The sequence below is a fragment of the Zootoca vivipara genome, chromosome 8 (assembly GCF_965207765.1).
Source record: "Zootoca vivipara chromosome 8, rZooViv2.hap1.1, whole genome shotgun sequence".
NCBI lineage: Eukaryota > Metazoa > Chordata > Lepidosauria > Squamata > Lacertidae > Zootoca > Zootoca vivipara.
In genome coordinates, this window is record NC_142591.1 from 10182346 (window position 1) to 10203078 (window position 20733).

Sequence of the window (20733 nt, forward strand, 5' to 3'; positions counted from 1 at the left end):
GCCAGACCTGCCAAGAATCCCGCCCGGATCCCCCTAGGGCCCCAGTCCAGCCCTGGGAGTCCGCCCGACATCCATGGTCACGCTTGCACGTGGACTTCGCTGGCCCCTTCCAGGGAAAAACATTCTTCATAGTGGTGGATTCCTACACCAAATGGCTGGAGGTCGCACTGGTACCATCCACTTCTACGGCGGCAGCCATCCGGGTACTACGTAAGCTGTTTGCGACCCACGGGCTCCCTGACACCCTCGTCTCGGACAATGGAACCGCATTCACGTCAGAGGAGTTCCAGACCTTCACAGCGCAGAACGCCATCCGCCACATCCGCTCAGCACCATTCCACCCTGCCACCAATGGCCAAGCGGAGCGCATGGTGCGGACCACCAAGGACAGCCTCCGCCGCATGACACAAGGGGACTGGGAATACCGCCTTGCCGCATTTCTTCTAGCACAGCACAGCACCCCAAGCACAACGACGGGCCGGAGCCCAGCTGAATTACTAATGGGCCGGCGCCTTGCAACTAGACTGGACCGACTTCACCCCGACAGAGCTCAGGATGAGGTAGTGGTGGGGAAAGGCAGGAACCCCCGGACATTTGTGGCCCAGGACCCAGTGTATGCAAAGAATTTTGGGGCAGGCCCAGCATGGGTACCCGCCACAGTCACCAAGGTGACCGGTCCCGTGTCGTACGAGGTACTAACGGAAGGGGGGCAATGTTGGCGCCGCCACTGCGACCAGCTACGGCGACGATTCCCAGGAGGAACCCGGGAGGAGAGCGGGACAGAGGGGTCCCAAGGGGACAGCAGGGCAGTGAGGCCTGTAGAGCGAGAGGGGTGGGCAGGGGAAGCAGAAGCAGTAGGCACAGAGGGGCGCCCCGAGGCTGGAAGGACACCGGAACCAGAGCTACAACCTAGTGGTTCAGTGGCGCCAGACCAGACAGCCCCGGCACAGCCAGCAGCCTCGGAACACGAGCCAGAACCAGAACCCCTCACCAAGGAACACCCCAGGCCACAACGCACACGGAGGCGGCCAGCAGACCTTGGGGACTACGAATGCAACTTCCCGGGCAAGACTGGAACTTAGAGGGGAGGGGTGTTATGTACTGAGCTGAATCCTAGAACAATAGGATTCAGAATCAGCGGGAGCTACCCAATCCAACTCCAGGTGGAAGTGAATCCGCAACCTGATTGGCCTGCTGGAGCAGCCAATCAGGCGGCTGGCAGAAGTGAATCTGCTACCTGATTGGCCTGTAGGAGCAGCCAATCAGGCTGCAGGCAGAAGTCAATCCACAATATAATTGGCCCACAGGTGTAGCCCTGAAGTAGCCAATCACGCAAGGCCCATTGTGTAAATAATGTATATAAGCAGATGGTTTTGGGAAAAGAGCCACTGGTCTTCTCTTCTCCTCCTTGATGACTATGAGCTGAATAAAGAGCATGAAATTCACTCTCGACTCCGAGTATATTTCAGTTCCATAAACAGCAACTGTACCAAAATGAATTATTGTGAAAATAAGAACTATTTATGGTGTGGGGACTCCAAATTTTGTCCTCCCTAAGGGCTCCAAATTACAAAAATACTTGCCTCACCTGGATTCAGATTCAGGTGTGAGTCATCAACCCCACCATGTAATAGAAAGGTGTAACTATTTAACAAATAATGGGTTTCCACTGGTGAATATGGCCTGTGATTTGCTAGTGTCAGCCAGTTGGGGAGCATTCTGACTACAGTTACTGAATGGTTAAATTTTTCTAACATACTTCTGAAATATTTTGCCCTTTTAATGCCGTTACTGAAAGAATGTTGCAATAGCCTCTTTGAGAGTACCTCTGCATAAATAACTTTTCTTTAACATAATTCTGCTCAACCCCACCCCAAGCTTTCATGACTTAAGACAATTTTGGTTGTGTATTTTTTTTTCAGAGAGGAAAAGTAGTTGGCACACTGAATGGACACACTGGAAGAGTTAATTGTGTTCAATGGATTCGCAGAAAAGATGGATGTAAGTATAATTGGAGTAAGCGGTCTATTTCTACTGAGTGTTTTGGTTTTTTTTTTAATGCCATGGATATGCACCTGGATTGGTACAGAATACTGTTAAGATATTTTTTACCTCAGAACTTACAATCCGTTTTAAATGTATGGGATAGGGATGTTGGAGTTGGAAGCAGGTTTGAAATGCAATCAGTAGATACTATAATTCTAGAGTGGACAGTATTGCACTTAAACCGAGAGACCTCACAATGACAAACTAATGCTTTATGCTGTGTAAATCAGCCTTTAGTGACCTTTGGATTTGTGTATTCCTACCTGCCCTTGCATGCCACAGTTCTCTCTCTCTCTCTCTCTCTATATATATATAAAATCAAATGTTTTAAATTATTGTTGTAATTAATATGTTTGGGGATGCAGTTAGTTTATTTGTGAAATAATACATGGCAATGGGAAGCATGAAGGGGAGAAAAGGAAAAACTGTTGTGCCCTGCCTGCTTGGTTACACAAGTCAGGGTGCAAAGAGCATCAACATGCTTGGCCCACCAGGCTTGGACCCACCAGGTGGGATATTTGACTCTTCCTGCTCCTTTGAACAGTGGACTCCTGTGCCTTATGAACCACAGTTTTTGAAACTCCATTTCAAATGTGACTTGTTTTATGTCATGGAGGATGTGTGAGAAGGGCAAGTCAAATACTTTATTAGATACAAAGAAATAGTTACACATTTCTTTGAATCCAGGCCATAGATCTGCATTTTCTGCACTGCTAGGTAGCCAGAATAATTACCTGGGTTATGACTGTTGTTGTTGCAGTGCCCTCTGGTGGGCATGTTCTACATTTGAAATTTATTCCTCCCTGTACTTTTTCATGATACAGTGGTACCTCGGTTTAAGTACACAAATGGGGAGCCATTTGCTCTCCGAAATGCACTTGAATGGAGTGGTGCTTCCACGTGTGCGCGAAGCGCTGATAGAGCACTTCTGCGCATGCATGCGCTGCGTAGATTGTTTCTGCGCATGTGCATGCCGTGGAACCCGGAAATAAACACTTCCGGGTCCGCGGAGTACTCAAACCGAGAGTACTCAAACCGCAGTGGATGTAAACCGAGGCATGACTGTCCAGTATACAGTAGAGGGCAAGGAGTCCAGCTGTCTGCTAGCATGGCCAGTGGTCTTTTATGTTATTTCATTTTTAATATCTTAAGACCATGTAGTCCTAGGTGACCAAACAAAGTGAGCACTTTAGTTTGTTTGTTTTTTGGGATTGCTTGATCATAGAGATCTCCCAAGAGAATTTTAAATGTGTTCAGAACACAATTCTGTATTTCAAGTTAAAACATCAGCTTAACCTGTGCACCCAGTTTTCAAGTTGAGGAGGAAAGGCACAAAGTATAATGTATAATGGTGTCTAAAGTGAGGCCTCTTTATCATTTTACAGTTCTAGTTCCATTGTACATATTGCTATTTGCAAAAGAAAAATGCAGCTTAAAAGAGTCCTAAGGTGTAGAGCTAAACACTCCTGAAATGAAAGAGGTTCTTTAAAGATTATAGTCTTTAAAACATGAGGATCACTCTGAAAATGAAAAGTTATGTATAATGTAAGTGTAGGGAATTGAGAATTTTCAATTACATGAGACCTGGCGCTTGATGATAACCACAAATTCTGGTCAATTCCTAGTAAAGTAAAGGAGAGTCTGTTTGTGGAGTTGCAAGTGTCCCTACTTTCTTCTCTGTTGGAAAGATGGGACCTAGGAAGAAAATGAAACTATTATTACAGACTTCAGTGTGTGTGCTTTTTAAAAAATCTATTTGCAGATTTTGACCTTTGGGAAGAATTGCCACTGAAACAAACCAAAAGTCATATTGAATCTGAATTATTCAACTTTACCTTTGTTCAACCTTTCTCTCCCTCTCTCCTCCCCATTCACAGCTTATGAAACTGAATTAATTTCTGGAGGGTCTGACAAACTACTTATTCTTTGGGAAACACAAAATGAGAAGGTATGTAGAGTGATTGTGATATGTGAGAATAAAACAATTGTAACCATGATTTCCCCCTTAAAAAATGAAAATTAGAACTACTTCTGAATCTTTCCATTCTTTTCACTCTAACTATTGTACTAACCAATTATGTACTGCAACAAATTCATTGCTAGTAATCTGGATTCAAAATTAAAGAGCATCACAATGAACATGGAAGATCTGTTCAAGAATCTGCCATTGTACCTGTTGTGTAGTACTGTACTTGGTGTAAAGGGGGAAAATCTATACTAAGGCTGCAATACTATATTCACTTCCTAAGCAGTAAGTGCTACTGGGGACAGTGGGACTTGCTTCCAAAGAAACTTGCTTTGGATTGCACTGTAAACAAAACGGAATTCTGTGGCCTGTTTACATTATGCCTAATTGAACAAATGTGCTTGTATTATGTAACATTTTCCATGTATGCTGTCTTTTGGAAGATTGAAGGTATATCAATTCTGGAAGCCCATCCCACTGAGAATCATATTTAGTTATCTCTCTGGATTCTTAGGTTTTGTCATCCATCGTCTACAATACACACTTAAATGCTTATATTTGCTAAATTAAGGCCTGTAAACTTGTGTTTACTAAAATGATACCAGAGATTCCGAGGAAGCTGAATTTTGCAGTCAATGGCACATTTTGTGCTTAACAAGGAAACTCAGAAATACACTGCCCTAGCAGAGAAGAAATTGCAGAGAAGAAATTGTGGTTATTTAGGCATGATACATGCCTAGTACTCGGCCTTAATGCTGCAGCTCTGTTTAACTCAGGGGCCTGGTTCACATGCCAATTAAACCATAGTTTAAAATAAATTATGGCTTGACATAAACGAGCCACACATGCTGCTTAAAAGTTTCTGCAGTGCTCCTCTGCTTCTGCCACACTACAGACAAAACATGCTGGAGTCTGGCTTGCCCTCTTGTCCAAACACGGGCTTTAAAGCTGATAGGGCTACTAGGGAGGATTACGGAGGGCTCACTCATCTCTCTGCTCCTGACTGACTGAGGAAAAACACCAGTGAGCATCTTTGAGCAAAACGGCTGCAGCAGCAGTGCTCTTTAAATAGTGATTTCTGGGTTGAAAGTTAGCCAGTGAGCTGCAGCTGGTGTTTCTTTCCTCATCCTCTGCCCGCTTCTGCCAAGACTCAGGTCTTACATCATCTTGTAAGAAAAGATTTGCTCCCGTCCTGTTTGCTGTATCATATTTAATTACATACACTTCACAAATTCACCAATCCAATTTGCCCTGTTTTTTCAAGTTTTTCACCTGCCACAGACTGGACAATTAGTGCCACCCAGAAATACTTCAAGCTGAGACTTTATATCAGGAGTGGGGAACCTCTGGCTCCCCGGATTTTCCTGAACTATAAATCCCATCAGCCCTAGTAAGTATGACCAGTGGCCAGGTATGATGGGAGTTGTAGTTCAGCAACATCTGGAGATCCAAAGGTTCCCCACTCCTGATTTCTGTCTTGACATACCAATGCTACGTTTTGACCCAACATAAATTTGGAATACTTGTGGTGCTCTTTTTCTTTATGATGAGATGATTCCTCATTCTCTCCTGAATCTAGTACCTGATATGGCAAAGAAGACATGTTACAGTGTTACTTCATTGTGAATGATTTCCTTTGTCACTGTAATTTACCTATACAGTATAAAGAAAGAAAGAAATAGCTTTTCATGACAACACAGAATAAGAAACCAGTGATATTACTAGAGAGCTTGAGAGAGTTTCTATCCAGCCATATATCACCATGGATCAGCTGTCTGATGTACGTGCACATGGCAGTGACGTTCAGTTTTGGTTCTCTGTAACAGTGAGGGCTGAGGAATAATCAAGGCTGTATCTACATGAGTCTTATTTCTTTGTAGCAGACAAACAAACTTAACTTTTGATCTGCCTGGCATGGTAAATTCCTTTGCTGAAATGCACGAATTCTTTGTGAGCTAACAATTTGCTGGGATGCTTCCTTGCAAATCTGAAGGCAGTGAGGTATTGAATCTCTTCCACAACCATGAATGTTCTTGTGACTGTAGCTTGAATATGAAATGGCACCCCAAAGTCTTTCTCCTTCCACTACCGTATCTTGAGCCGATCTACAGACTGAAGGAGGCAATGTTCTGGCAGTGGCAGTAAATCCCTCTTTAATGAGGTCCCACCTTGCCTGGAAAAGCACCTAGAAGTAGATCCCTAATCAGAAATACTATTAGGATGAGGTGTAAGCTGTGCCTGCTGTTTTGAGGATATATTCCAGGAAAAACGGCTGGTATATCCACAATCCCAATGATTGCAAAGCACTTCATGTACTTAACTGTAAAAGTGTTATTAGCTGGTGAAACAGAAGGCTAAGTGAACTGGTATAGTCAAGTGCTTATAGTTTTTTAAATTGAGATTAGACTCTCTTATAAAAAGAAATGCTTAAACTAAATGGAACCTGGAAGACTCCACAGAAAACAAATTGGATTTGCCCTGTGCTATACAGGAGGTGAAATTAAATGACCCTTCTGATAGCATTTGGAATAAAATTATTTTAATCAATATTACCCTTCAGTTGTTTTCTGTTCTGCCTGAAAGCTTTTCCATTGTGTTCAATTCAGTTTAAACCTTAATTAATATTATTTTTGTCATATACCAAGCCACTTAAAGTAGATTTAGAAAATGGATTGAAAAACCCAATGATGTTGCTTTTTGTGAACTTGACAAATTTTTTATAAGAGCACAGAACAGCATAGATTACAAATAGAATGTTGTATAAAGTGCATATTTTCTAATGCCCTGGACAAAAATGAGAGCAATGTAATTTGCTTACCAATGTTCTCAACTAAAGCTTTTGTGTTTCACTTCTGTTACAGTTTTTAGCACTTCCATAGTTGGACAGTTCTGAAAACTGCACACTTTGCATGGCAGCTTGGTTTGGATTTCAAGCTTCTTGCCCTTCCTTTGTGTAATCTTATAATGTTCTGTTTAGCTTGTGAACTGCACTCGTCTTGAAGGCCACTCTGAAGCAGTTTGCTCTTTGGATGCTGTTTACGTGATGAATGAGTCTACAGGAGAGTTAAATATACTTTTAGCTTCTGCAGCTTCTGACTCTACTGTGAGAATCTGGTCCAAACAAGAAACAGAAGGTAACTTTCTCTATTGTGCTTTGTTCTTCATGTTCATGCAGCAAAGTTTAGTGACATGTATCCATATCTTTAGGAAAATCTGGATTTCTTCCAGTTGGAATACACTGGTTTAGAATAGCCATCAGTTGTCTAGCTAGCAAAAATAGGTTTTTTAAAACAGTTTTTGGTGTGTCTATTTTCTTTAAGTAAAGTTAGCTGGGAATATAACTGAAGAGTGATACAGTCAAAGTTTGGAAAGTATTCAGGATATGTTAGAACAGAAGTTCTCAATATTATAATTAGGCTTGCTGAACAAACACAAACCATAGTCATACTTTCATCAAAGTATTTGGAGGACAAATTAATGTTGTACCAATTCCTGGGGGGGGGGGATAGGTCTGTTAATGATTATTAGCCATGATAGCTAATGGAAACAGTATACCTTTAAGTGCTAGAGATTGAGGATAAGCCACAGGGGATGGCAATTACTTTTGTGCTGTACCTGTGAGCTTCCAAGGCATCTGGGTAGCTGATATTAAAATGGAATCCTGGACCCATAGCCTGAACAAGAAACAACAATAACCCCAGATCCCTCCTGGAGCTGTGTGTGTGTGTGTGTGTGTGTGTGTGTGTGTGTGTGTGTACACATCCATACATGAATGCCCCACATGATAATAATAATTAATAATAATAATAATAATAATTAATAATAAAAAATTATTTATTTATACCCCACCCTTCCCGGTTCAGAAACCGGGCTCAGGGCGGCTAACAACAAATTTAAAACACTTAATTATGATACAACATAAAAACAGCATAAAATACAGTATAAAAGCATGAATAACAATAAAATTCAAAGTTCAAAAATCAATTTTGGGGAAAAACCATCCAATAAACATTACATGGTCACCAGGGCTAGCTGGCTAAATTAGTCCTACTTGGGCCAGCGAGGAGGCCAGGGGAGAGTTAGCTGTGGGGTCCCAGAGCGGGTGATCTTCATAAAAAGGGGAGGGGGAAGTAAGGAAGAGAAGGGGAATAAAAGAACAGGCTAAATTTAAATTGAAGGCCAGGCGGAATAGCTCTGTCTTACAGGCCCTGCGGAAGAAGGTTAAATCCTGTAGGGCCCTAGTCTCAGGGGACAGAGCATTCTACCAGGTCGGAGCCATCACTGAAAAGGCCCTGGCCCTGGTGGAGGATAGTCTGACTTCCTTAGGGCCTGGGACCTCTAAACTATGGTTATTCACGGACCTTAAGGTCCTTTGTGGGGCATACCAGGAGAGGCGGTCCTGTAAATACGAGGGCATGTCAAGTTAGGAATCATGGCTGGTGTGGAATCATCAGCATTAGGAGAGAGGCTGGCTTGTATATTCTAGAGAGCCTCTTCAAGCATTCAGGACACTCAGTACTGAACACTTGATATCTGATGTTATTTACATTCATCTGTCCTGGGTGACAGTGGAAGAGTGTGCTATTGGGGGCGAAGTCAAACGATTGAAATGTTACAGTGCCTGCTGTCACTGTAAAGACCAATATGGGAGTGACATGTTTTGTTGCAGCTGGGGAAGATGAAGGTGTCTGGTTGTGCTGCTGCAGATGCACCATGGCATTTCTTCCCTCTGTGCTCCTCCCAGCAGTCATTCCTCCTCTAGTCACTGCTGTGGGGTCCATGACCTGACTGTCTCCAGGCACTGTAGTCATCTGCAAGGGATTCCCACAAGCTATACATCTTGACAAAGAAAGGGCAAAGGCAATTGCTATGTTGTGTTATGCTGAACCTTTACGTCACTTGCCTTGCTACTTGGCACGAGCCCTTCAAATTGTTTCCTATAATAAGGGAAGTAGAGGAATTTTGTGCCCCTGAGATGAGGAACCACCTCTCAATGTGCCAAGGTCAGTGTGAGTTTAAAGGAGACATTGCCAAGTCGTTCTTTCATTTTGATCTACTGTAACCTGTCCTTATCAGTTTTTCTATACCTGAGTCAGTTTCTCTGTTGCATTTCTTTATGATGTATAATCCTTTAGGTTAATCTTGGGTCAGATTTAATTCTTTGTAGCTGTAATTAGCAGCTTATCTCTTTGGTTCTACATTGGCTGTCTGTCATAGTTGACTGCTGGTGTGCAAAACTATTCTCTCTCTCTCTCCCTCTCAGTTAAATGTCTTCAGACGCTGCTATTTGGAAATGGATTTGTTATGGATGTTTCTTTGTCCTTCTTGCCAGACAGCAACAGTAAGTGTGTCTGTGAAACTGTTTAATCATTTAAAGGGATGCTTAACTGGTGTCTTAAACATTTTAGTCAATGTAGTTGATGGATAGCAAATTTCAAAGACTGACTCAAACATTCTGTTTTAAAGTATATTTCAAAAGTGCAGTACTGGGCTCCTAATATCTGCTCCTATGAGTTCCCATTTTCATACCCACTTACACCAGTGTGACTTGACACTCATTTGGCTTCAGTACTACTTTCTTTGCTATGTTGCTCAATATGTTTAGAGGGAATTTCCCCCCCTTGTGTGCACCACATTTATTGGTAAACGTATCAAAGGGAGATAGTGAATGTTACTTTTCCACTTTCAGCTTTCTATTCAGTGTTTTGAGAATACTGTAAATGCAAGTAAAAATTGCATAAATGATTAATATTCTCCCTCTGTTTGTCTTCACCTTCCTCCCTTCTTTCTATTGTCTCCTATGTGTTGAATGTTAGGTTGCAAGTGCGTTGGGACAGGCCCCTGCCCTTTTGGTTATTACTCTGTTAAAGCACCATGCACATTAATGGTGGTATGGTAACAAAACAATTTATTGCTTGGTGTGTATTTAAATGATGGCCTCTCAGTGATGCAGGAGTTTTAGGTTTGTGCACACCTCTCCCTTACCTCGTCACTGCTGGGTGGAAGGATGGAATGGAGTGGAGGGATATCTGCTCCAGATGTTGTGTGTTTTATTGGAAAACGACACCTCCTTTATGGTTGCAAGCAAGTATCCCCATGTTTGCTGCAAATGGATTGTGGTGCAGGGTCTGGGAGAGAGCCCATTCAAATAAATTCAGCTCAGCTAGACGCCTGTGATTTTATCCCCCATGCCTGATGCTAAAATCAATACTGACTTTTGGGATTATCAGACTTGTCAGAATGATGCGTTTTAAAGCTCCCCCTGACCCAAGTCTTTAGTAGCTAATGTCTGTTTCTAGGTTCTATTGTATTTTTAAGTCAATATCTATACATTATCCTTTTTGAGAAAATACCTTTGAAATAAACTCTTTGCAGATGAGCAGGTAATTGCTGAAGTGGAAGTGAATATGTTGGAAAGTTATTGGTGTTGTGTCAGGATTAATTAGGAGTTGCCATTCACCTGTTGTATTAAACTACCTTTTAGTACTGGGATTATGTGGGCTGCATGCATATAAAACAGTGATTCTGTTCATTAGGAGTTGTATTTCCAAAACACTGGAATGATACATAGACGATCCTGATATATTATCGTCAACCCAGGCTCAGCATGTGTTTCATGGTGATGTTTATGGAAACCCAGGAAGCCATTCCCTGCCCTAGGGTAAATAGATACATTAGTGCAGGAGCATAATATAGGAAGGCAGAAAATTCTGTAATTTGACTTTTAGCAGAGTAGAGAGCAGCATAATTCCTTATTTTTGAAATTTGTGAAATCATAACTACTGCAGCACTGGATATTCTACAGATTATGAGTTTTTTTTAAAATAATCCTGGAACTGTGTAACACACCCTTAGACGTACGTCCCAGAGCATTCAAGGTACACTGGCTTCCTGGTACTTTACCATAGGATTGCTGCTCCTTCGCTCCCTCCTTCCCTCTCTTTCCTTCTCTCTCTCTCTCTTTTCCTCCTTTAGAAAATGTGGTGTACTCCCTTGTGTCCATTTTATTTTTCTGTTTAAATAATAATAATGAAACAGCAAGTTTCCACTGACTTTGCCATTTCAGTACCGGTACTGGCTTGCGGTGGGGATGACTGCAAAATTCATTTATATGCGCAGCAGGATGGGCAGGTAACTATTGCTTCTGTCTCCTATCCCATTAATAGTATGTCACTTTTTTGGGGTGTTTTGTTGTGACTGTGATTGTGTGGGGAGAAAATGAAGGTAGGAAAAATGAAGTTGAATACATAGGAGAAGTGTTTACAAATATTGCTGTGGTGTGCCTCTATATTGTATTTTCAAAATGACTTTTAATTTGTTTATATCCCGTTCTATTCGGAGGATTTTGAGCAACTTAGACAAATAATGTGTTTTGGGTTTAGCTGTGTTCCTTCCAGTTCACATTTGATGTTAATTGACATCTGTGCTAGCATTCATCATAAACAGTTTGTGTGTGTGTGTGTGTGTGTAATTGTTCAGCAGGCCTGCCAACTCATGGTGACCGATGTGCCTATTTATTCCAATTAGTTATATACCACCCTTCATTGAATTTGGCTTCAGTGTGGTTTACAGAATTAAAAATTTCAAAATGCCTTCAAAAATACTTTTAAATACCAAACAGTGCAACCCTATACAAATTTACTCAGAAGTAAGTCCCAATGTGTTCAATAAAGTTTACTTCCAGGTAAATGAGTGTAAGACAGCAAGCTTTAAAAGCCTGCAGGTTTGCCTGGCACCTGAAAGAACGCAACCTTGCTGGGGAAGGCATCCTACAAGCTCAAAATGGTCCTCTTTGTGATTGCCTCCGGCTTCATCTAAAATGAAGAGGGAACAGAGAGAAAACCCTCAGCTAACAATCTGAGAAAGTACTCCTTCAGGTCCCCAGATCACTTTGAATCAAGTTTGGATTGGAGAGGCCGCCATTGGAGCTATCTCAGATAAGCTCTGCCTGTTGGAATCTGGGCAGCTACATTCTGTACCAGCTGAAGCTTCTGAATAATCTTCAAATTAAGCCCGATGTATAATACATTACAGTAATCCATTCGAGAGAGGTTACCAGGGCATGGCTGACTCTGACCTCGCCGGTGAACCAGCTGAGGCTGACAAAATGCACCCTGTGCTGTTTGAACTCATAGCAACAAAGCTGAATCCAGGAGAACCCTCAGGCTGTAATGCAGAGCATCAAAATACAGATATTTGTGCCACATAAGGATACTGGTTTGTTTCAGTTTCAGAAGACTTTGCTGCTCCATGGACATGAAGACTGGATAAGAGGGATTGAATGGGCAGTTTGCGGTAGGTAGGGCATGCAGCAAGGCATTTTTAATAATCTAATGTGCCATACAGAGCAAGATTACTAGGAAAAGCCAAGCATCTGAGATGGTTTTAATCCCCCTTTCATATATGCAAGCATAGTATTTGAGACCCAGTGGGACAGCATGCGGAAACAAGTAGGATGGCAGTGCTGTAATTTTTTAACACTATAGTTAGATATTTATTTTTATAATTCTGCTGGCATGAATTTTCTGCTCCACATTTTGAAGGTGGCGTTGCTAATAGGGAAAGATAATTTCAGAGGATTTGACTGTATAATGTAATAGGCAAGTATTCCATTTTGGATAATGATGTAAAGCAGGGGTAGGCAACCTAAGGCCTGTGGGCCGAATGCAGCCCAATCGCCACCTCAATCTGGCTCGCGGACAGTCCGGGAATCAGCGTGTTTTTACATGAGTAGAATGTGTCCTTTTATTTAAAATGCATTTGTGGGATAGGGATTCATTCATTATTATTTTTCAAAATATAGTCTGGGACACCACATGGTCTGAGGGACGGTGGACCGGCCCACAGTTGAAAAAGGTTGCTGACCCCTGATGTAAAGGAATTGCCCTTTCAGTCTGGAGTAGGCTGCTTCCTAGAGTTCAGCCTTTGTTGAAACAAAGAGGGACAATTGTGTCTTCCAATGCAGGTGCTTGGCCTAGAAGGACCAAGGCCTCAACACTTGCATCTTAAAAATGGTAACTGAGGTTCTAGGGCAGGGGCAAACTACAGGCCGCGGGCTGGATACGGCCCGAGGGGGTCATTAAACTGGCCCCCGGCCCTTGCCGCCTGCGCGGAGCTAAACTAGCGCACTGTGCTGGTTGCTCCGCATGGGGACTCACTTCCAGGACGCAGCCACAGCTTCCTATTGGCTGCAGGAAATAGGAAGCCGCAGACGCCTCATCCTTCCTCGCCGTAGCTCCGAAAACCAGCGGGGAAAGAGCAACTGGCATGTGCGTCCAATCTGGCCCACCAGTGGACAAGTTTGCTGACTCCTGGATTCTATGCCCACTTCTACACTCTGGTTTTTCTGCTCCCCGTGGAATCTCAGCATATATGTAACCTTGCCCGTAACTTACAGCTTTGCTCTGTGTAGCACTTGTTAGAAATAGAGAATCTTAGAAGCACTATCTTAACACAAACAGATGATTTTGCCAAACTATTCCAACCTAGATTCAGGTAGGTATTCCAACCTACAGAGCTTTCCTTAGATTATGTGAGGCATTTCTTCAGTATTGTAGCTAATATGACAGTGTGATGTTCACCCCTCTCCACACTGAATGGTGCTGATATGCGCTACAGCAAAGTATTTATTTTGGTATTCGTTAGCAACTTGCTCATGGCAGTACTGATTTCCCTGGGCAATGAACTTCCCATCTTTAAAATCTTCCTGCTTTTCATTTATTTAACTTTGCAAAAGACGGAGATCTCTTCTTGGCAAGCTGTTCCCAGGATTGTCTGATAAGGATCTGGAAGATGCATGCAGCTTCATTGCTTGTGGAAACCCAAGATGAGGACACTATAAGGTTGAAGGAGAACATTTTCACCGTGAAAAATGACAATGGTGAGTCTGTGCTTTATGAATAGCTGTTGCTTTTTCTGAGGCAATATGTAATTGTCATTATGTTTAAATGAAAGTGTAGAACCTGAGGTTTGCCATTCTTTTTCTTTTTCTTTTATTTTGACAAAATAATAATAATTAAGAATAAAAATGTGCACCCCACCCACAAGACCATTCCATTGTCATTATCCAACCTCCCAAAATTTCAGCACCTCTTGCGATAGTTTGACCCCTTTCCATTTTAACAGTGCAAGTTCTACAATTACCTTCCATATCTCCTCGAAATCATTTCTCCTGCATATTCTCCGTCTTACCTTAATAGAACATGTTAATTTATCATTAATAACTATATCCCACACCTCTTTACACCATTCTTCCATTTTATAGTCACCTTGCCCCTTCCACTTTCTAGCTATAATAACTCGTGCAGTTGTCAATAAATTTCTGAGCAAGTCCTTCATAGCCTGCGAACCTTCCACCCCATCGTAAATTGATAATAATGCTTCCTCTGGACCTTTGGTCAGCTTTAACCCAGTGATTTCTGTTATCTCCTTAAACACCCTTTGCCAAATTTCTTTTACATATTTACACCTCCACCACACGTGAATATAAGTCCTGGTTTCCTGGTTTGCCATTCTTGAGTTTTGGATTCTCCTTTCCTGAGAATAATTAGCTGAACTCATGCTGTATGACTATCCTAGTAAAAGGGCCAAGAGACATGTGGCATTTCTAGGTGCTTTGTTTCAGCTAACCTCATAAACTTCAGCCCACTCCTATTACATCATCCGTTCCTATTCCTGGGCAGGGATTTAACCTTTCCTACTGTATAACCAAATCAGCAGAGTACAGAAATTGCACAGAGAAATGTAATGAATCAGCTCAGTCTAGTGAGACATATTTGTGAATGGAAACTATATATATTTGAGAGGTGTACTTGCATTCAGAACCCAGGATTTGCAGATGTGATGCTGTACCACTCTATCTCCCTTTCCCAAACAAACTTCTAAAGGTGCTCAGTGAGGTCGTACTTAGGCCTTCACATTTTGTTGTGGCATTCTCTGTGCAAAGTGGAGCTATCCACAGGATGGCTGGGTGCTTCTTGACAGTTTGTTAGCTTTTCCATGCAAAACTGTAGTTTGTTTGTTATACTTCTAAACCATCCTTCCTCCTGTGGGATCCCAGGGTGGTGTGAAATGCACACAACATAACATTCTGTTTGAAACAGCTGAAACCATTGGAAAGCAGCTAAAAGAGACAAATAAGATAAGGTTCGAGAAGAACCTCCCCTGCAGTATGCAATACTCACATCAATGACAGGAACAGAAATCTTGGGGGTATTTGGTCCAGGTTTTGTTATTTGCATCTAACTGATTTCAGGGAATGTTGTGGAGTTTGTGAATTTACCTTATGGGGATGTTAGCTGCTTTCATACACCAGTAATCTTGACTATGTCCTTGGTGTTGTTTTTTTTTTATAGATATAAGCTTTTTATTATCTTTTTTTCTCTGTTGTAGGTTCAGATGCATCTTTTGCTGTTACGCTGGACTCTGTGTTAGCTGGACATGAAAACTGGGTATATGCTGTTCACTGGCAGCCTTCCTTTCCCAAAGGTAAGAAGTATGTGAGCCGCAAATTGGGGAACAGCTAGACATGGCGAAGAACATTGGATCACTGTGGAAAATGGCACATCCATTATGACTTCTCCAATACCTTACCTGTGTGTTGTGCATTTTCCCATCCCAGTGTGGCAGCTAGTGATGTGGAGTAGAGGCTGGGAATTGCAGGAAATGATATTGATTCTGCCTGTAGCTCATTAACTTTTTCCTATAGTCCTGATTCTGTGTGGGTATGGATTTTGGTTATTCTGCACTGTCTGTCCTTAGGGTTGCTCCAGCCCTAACATTGCCAGTTGCTGAATCATTGCAATAATTACAGTGACCACCAGCCTTTTCAGACCAAGGCGCCACTAACACCGACAAGGGGCCTCCTTTTTTCTTTTGCCTTTTAAAATATGCATCCAGATTTGTCTTTCTCTCTTTCCCTTTTCTTCTATTGAAAATAGCAACATTCAGTGACATTTAGAATCACAAATTCTGATTCTTTTGAAAAATCGCCATTGTTTTGCCAGTGCAGCCTGCCTTAAGGTTCATCTCAACCTATGATTTACCACTTAATGTGCCACAAGTCGCCAGTTAACAACCAATGATTCACAAAGTGCTCCATTTCCAAATAGTGACTACTCTTGGCACTTCTGGGTGTCATGTTTTCTCTTGTGATTGAAACTGAATTTGTGCAATTTGAAATGTATGGACCCAGAACCACCTGCAAACATTCCCTTTTAAAGCAGGGACCTAGTATCCAATGTACAAGACTTTTGTCTGTGCACCCTTCGTGGAATACTGTAAATTGCAACTACACGTTTCTCGCCTCCTCAGCCCAAGAGAGTTTGTTCTGCAGCATGCCTTTGTAGAATTATCTTACCTTTGCTATCCCGAATGCAATATGTGAGCCGCAAAAAAGCATGCTAGCATCTTCCACAAAGGTAAATTTTCTCCTTGCACTGTAGATGGCAGGATGGAACAGCCAATGAAGTTGTTGTCTGCTTCAATGGACAAAACTGTGATCCTCTGGGCTCCAGATGATGAATCTGGGGTGTGGTTGGAACAGGTAGGCATGGTTTTTACATTTTCCTCTCTTGCTTTCCTTTCCCCCACCCCCCGGCTTTAGAAATTAAGTAAAGGGAATATGCGGTCACATCCAAGCCTAAAAAGAATTCAAGTGGAAAGTATTGTAATTGTAGCAGGCTGTTCCTTCAGTGGAAGAGTAAACAAGCAACATTCTGCTGTATTTTGAACCACAAAAACTTATTCTTAAAAGCAGTAAAGACTTCTGTGTGCATATGAGGGCAAGGAGGAGGCTGTGCATGCAGCAAAGAGGCCACACACATTTGAAATCCATCCAGCCTGTCTGCCTACACATGGATTTGAACTGAAACTTAAGTACTTGCCTTACGGGAAACTTGGTGTTTTTCTTTTTAATAAACCTTTGATATCTTTGATGGCACAACCAGATGTTCCCAGCATCTAGTACCCTGCACCAGTACATGGAGGTTGAATTTAGCTGTTATGGATAATAAATACTGCTTTTTATGAATTCTTCTATAAAAAAAAATTAAGCCAGCTAAGCCAATAAGCATCATTTCACCTTGGAATGTTTTATTTTTATTGCAGACTGCCTGTGAACTTGGCAAATAAACATAGAAAACCATTTTTAAAATTAAGATATATTGGTGATACATATATGGGGGGGGGGTTGAACCTATTTTTCTGTGTTGTTTGTACGTATAACAGATGTGTACCTAGACCCTGAACTAATGGTTTCTTAATTTTGTAAGATCAATAGCACATTAATGCTGCTGTAACTGCGTTCTTTTAACTTCTCTTTTGGGTGTAATTCTAAACTGTAGATGAAGTTTTGTTATTTTGTTTAGGATTAAGTCTTTAGTCATCAATGAGCAGATTGACTGGTGACTGGTTGATGTATTTTGTGTTCAATTTTTCAAAAAAGGTCCGAGTAGGAGAAGTGGGTGGAAATACTCTGGGTTTTTTTGACTGTCACTTCAGCCCAGATGGCTCAATGATTCTTGCTCACGCTTTCCACGGAGCGCTGCATCTTTGGAAACAGACTTCAGCAAACAAGGCAAGAGAATTTATTTATGCTGCTGGAGAGGGAAATGTTCATGGACCGTTGTTGTATAGTAAGCTGTGGCTGTGTGCTCAACAGATACACTAGATGGGATATCTATTCTGAACACCTCATTTAAGCTAAAGCATTGATTTTCTTTTTTTCTACCACAATGAGTAGCAAACAAGATTAAATCTGATGGGATCACTAGGGTGTGCCTGTGTGGGCAGTAAACATTATATATATATAAAATGTGTGTGTGTGTGTGTATGTGTATGTATATATATATATATGTACAGTGGAACCTCGGTTTGCGACCGCCTCCGCTTACGACGAACTCGGAGAGTGACCGCTGTGGACCCGGAAGTATTTACATCTGGGTTCCGTGCGCGTGGATGCTCAGAAGCAATCTGCGCAGCGTGTTTGTGTGTGCAGAAGCTCTGTATAGGCGCCTTGCGCAGAAGCGTGCCTTCGGCAAGCAGCAAACTCAGGGAGCAATCGGCTCCCCAGAACGGATCGTCATCATAAACCGAGGTACCACTGTATATATCATATCATATCATATCATATCATATCATATCATATCATATCATATCATATATCATATCATATCATATCATATATTGCTTTATGCTGAGTCGGTCCATCTGGCCCACTCTGGTCTACCCCACAGCAGTATCTTTCCAAGATCTGTGAGACAGACAAATCTTTCCCAGCCTTTTAACTGTAGATGACAGGACTGAACCTGAGACCTTCTACTTGCGAAATGCGTTTGCCATTTCCAGGCTAGCTCTTAGTAGGTATGGGGGCGGGTGCGGGTAAAATGCTATTGGAAGAGAGGATAATGTTTCCTTCAATATACGTAGCATTTTTAAATGTATAAAAACTCGGCCAAATATGACCTTCATTGTAAGCTCAGTCTTGTCCTTCATTGTAACCATTGAGGCTTGCATATGACCATGACCTCATTTTATGTGGCTTGAATCCCATCAAAGTTCCTTGCTTCCTGTTTGTTTCCTCCTTATTTTTCCTGGCTTTTAAAAGCCCACCCCCTTCCCCCCTATGTAGCATCAGAACAATTGGAAGGGGCAATATTTTATTGGATAAAAATAAACTAATGAGGGGTGTGTGTGTGTGTGTGTGTGTGTGTTATTATTCCCCCCTGCCACTGTTTTTACAGCTCAGACTTCTGCTGTGTGTTTGTGAATAGCATGGTAAAGTTCAAAAGGAATGCCTTTTTCTTGCTTTCTCAGAACAGTAGCTATATTGGTCTATTGTAAATAAAATACAGTCATACCTTGGGTTACAGACGCTTCAGGTTGCGTCTTTTCAGGTTGCGTCCTGCACCGAACCCGGAAGTACCCGATGGGTTACTTCCGGGTTTTGCGCATGCGTGTGCGCAGATACGCTAAATTGCGTTTTGCGCATGTGCAGAAGCGCTGAATCGCGAACCATGCATGCGCAGACGCGGCGCTCCGGGTTGCAAACGCTGCAGGTTGCGAACGTGCCTCCCGCACGGATCACGTTCGCAACCCGAGCGTCCACTGTAATCCTTTGTATACTCATTTTAGAGTCGCCCCATGTAACCTAGTGGGGTTTGCTTTTGAGTAGACCTAACATTGGGAATTCTAATTTGAGATTGTCATTGTGAAAATTGAGGCAGGGCAGTTTTTCTTCTGGATTAGTTAGACATTTGGCTCTGTCCATTATTGGTCTCCAAGGAAATGTGGTTCCCAACCTTGTAATACTTTACTCTCATCCTTCATTGGACTATCAGCTGATGTTAGCAGATCTGCTGACAGCTCCCCACCCCCCAGTTCTAATGCTTTTCTTTTTAGCTGTGTGCTTCATTTATAGTGAGATCTCTATATTTAACAGATAGCTTGTTCACATGTTATATAATATTATTGGTCTTGATTTAATAGAGAGAATGGGCTCCAGAAGTGGTGATTTCAGGGCATTTCGATGCTGTGCAAGATGTGACGTGGGATCCAGAAGGAGAATTCATCGTCTCTGTTGGTTCTGACCAAACTACAAGAATCTTTGCTCCATGGAAAAGGGAGAACAAAACAGAGGTATTTATTTATTTATTTATTTTTACTACAAGCTTGCTAAATCATCTGTAAGTCAATAGGTCACAAAATGTGAAACTAAAACAATGGCTCATCTCTAATTTCTCAAAAACCTTTTGCACTGTACGCTGATCTGTAGTTTGCTACCGTACTATGATATTACAATATTGCGAAAGTCTAAAAATGTCCAGTCCTTGCACTAAAAGGAGCAATTCAAAAATTATATCTTGGTTTTTGCAGACTTCCTGTTAATTGTGTCATTGTTTCTGCAGCATTCTCTTGCTCTGTTCTGTTTCCTTTTGAAGAATAAAATATATTAAAGAGAAATTTAGAACTTGAAAGTGGAGGGAGTTAGACTTCGCTTGGGGATACCTGTTCAACTACTGCCAGAGATGCTTTCCTGCAACCTTGATAAAAATTACAGCAATCTTTTATCCATTGCTCATAAGTGCGAAGAGATCCCTAGCATTTCCAGTGAGGATTAAGTCAAGGTCAAGGATGCTGTTTCTGGGGAATGGGCTGAATGTCCATTTTCAGCAAAATTGACTACTTAGAATTGACTGAAGCCACACGTTCTCAATTTTTTAGTGCTTCTTCCCTATAGCCCACAATACCGGCACATGCTTACATGTCAATGGTTCCTTTACTAGGCATCATGGCATGAAATAGCAAGACCCCAGGTCCATGGATATGACATGCAGTGTTTAGCGATGACCGGCCGATTCCAGTTTGTGTCTGGAGCAGATGAGAAGGTGCTTCGAGTATTTACTGCACCCAGGAATTTTATGGAGAACTTCAGCAGCATTTCTGGTATATCTCTGGAGGAGCTAAATAGTGGAGTAAGTGCGTATTTACTTTCTTTTCAAGTGTGTGAGCTTCCTAACACTTTTACTGGAGATCCGTTAACTGGAGATCTTCACTATGCAAATTGTTTACAGTCAAGCTACGGTTCCTCCTTTGAGTCTTGGAGAAATACAAACCAAAAGACACGAGGCCTGGAACTACGGTAGTTGGCTCACAGGGGAGCCAAAATTGTGTCGGTACTTTCACCTTACCTATAAAGTTGAAGCATGTAATTTTAAGTTTTA

General features: G+C 41.9%; 1 protein-coding gene across 5 annotated transcripts in view; it reads left to right on the top strand.

Annotated features, from left to right (window-relative positions):
- Positions 1–20733, top strand: part of ELP2 (elongator acetyltransferase complex subunit 2) — a 59753-nt gene that overhangs the window by 1265 nt on the left and 37755 nt on the right. For all 5 annotated transcript variants that reach the window (XR_015951634.1, XR_015951631.1, XR_015951632.1 and 2 more), the window contains exons 2-13: positions 1923–2001; positions 3924–3994; positions 6990–7146; positions 9276–9353; positions 11079–11143; positions 12241–12307; positions 13749–13892; positions 15404–15499; positions 16456–16556; positions 17457–17588; positions 19499–19648; positions 20296–20484. Coding sequence is in view for 1 of the 5 variants with exons in the window: in XM_088676209.1 (XP_088532335.1) it covers positions 1923–2001; positions 3924–3994; positions 6990–7146; positions 9276–9353; positions 11079–11143; positions 12241–12307; positions 13749–13892; positions 15404–15499; positions 16456–16556; positions 17457–17588; positions 19499–19648; positions 20296–20484 (1329 nt within the window). In the remaining 4 variants the exon portion in view is untranslated. The remainder of the gene's footprint in view (positions 1–1922; positions 2002–3923; positions 3995–6989; positions 7147–9275; positions 9354–11078; positions 11144–12240; positions 12308–13748; positions 13893–15403; positions 15500–16455; positions 16557–17456; positions 17589–19498; positions 19649–20295; positions 20485–20733) is intronic.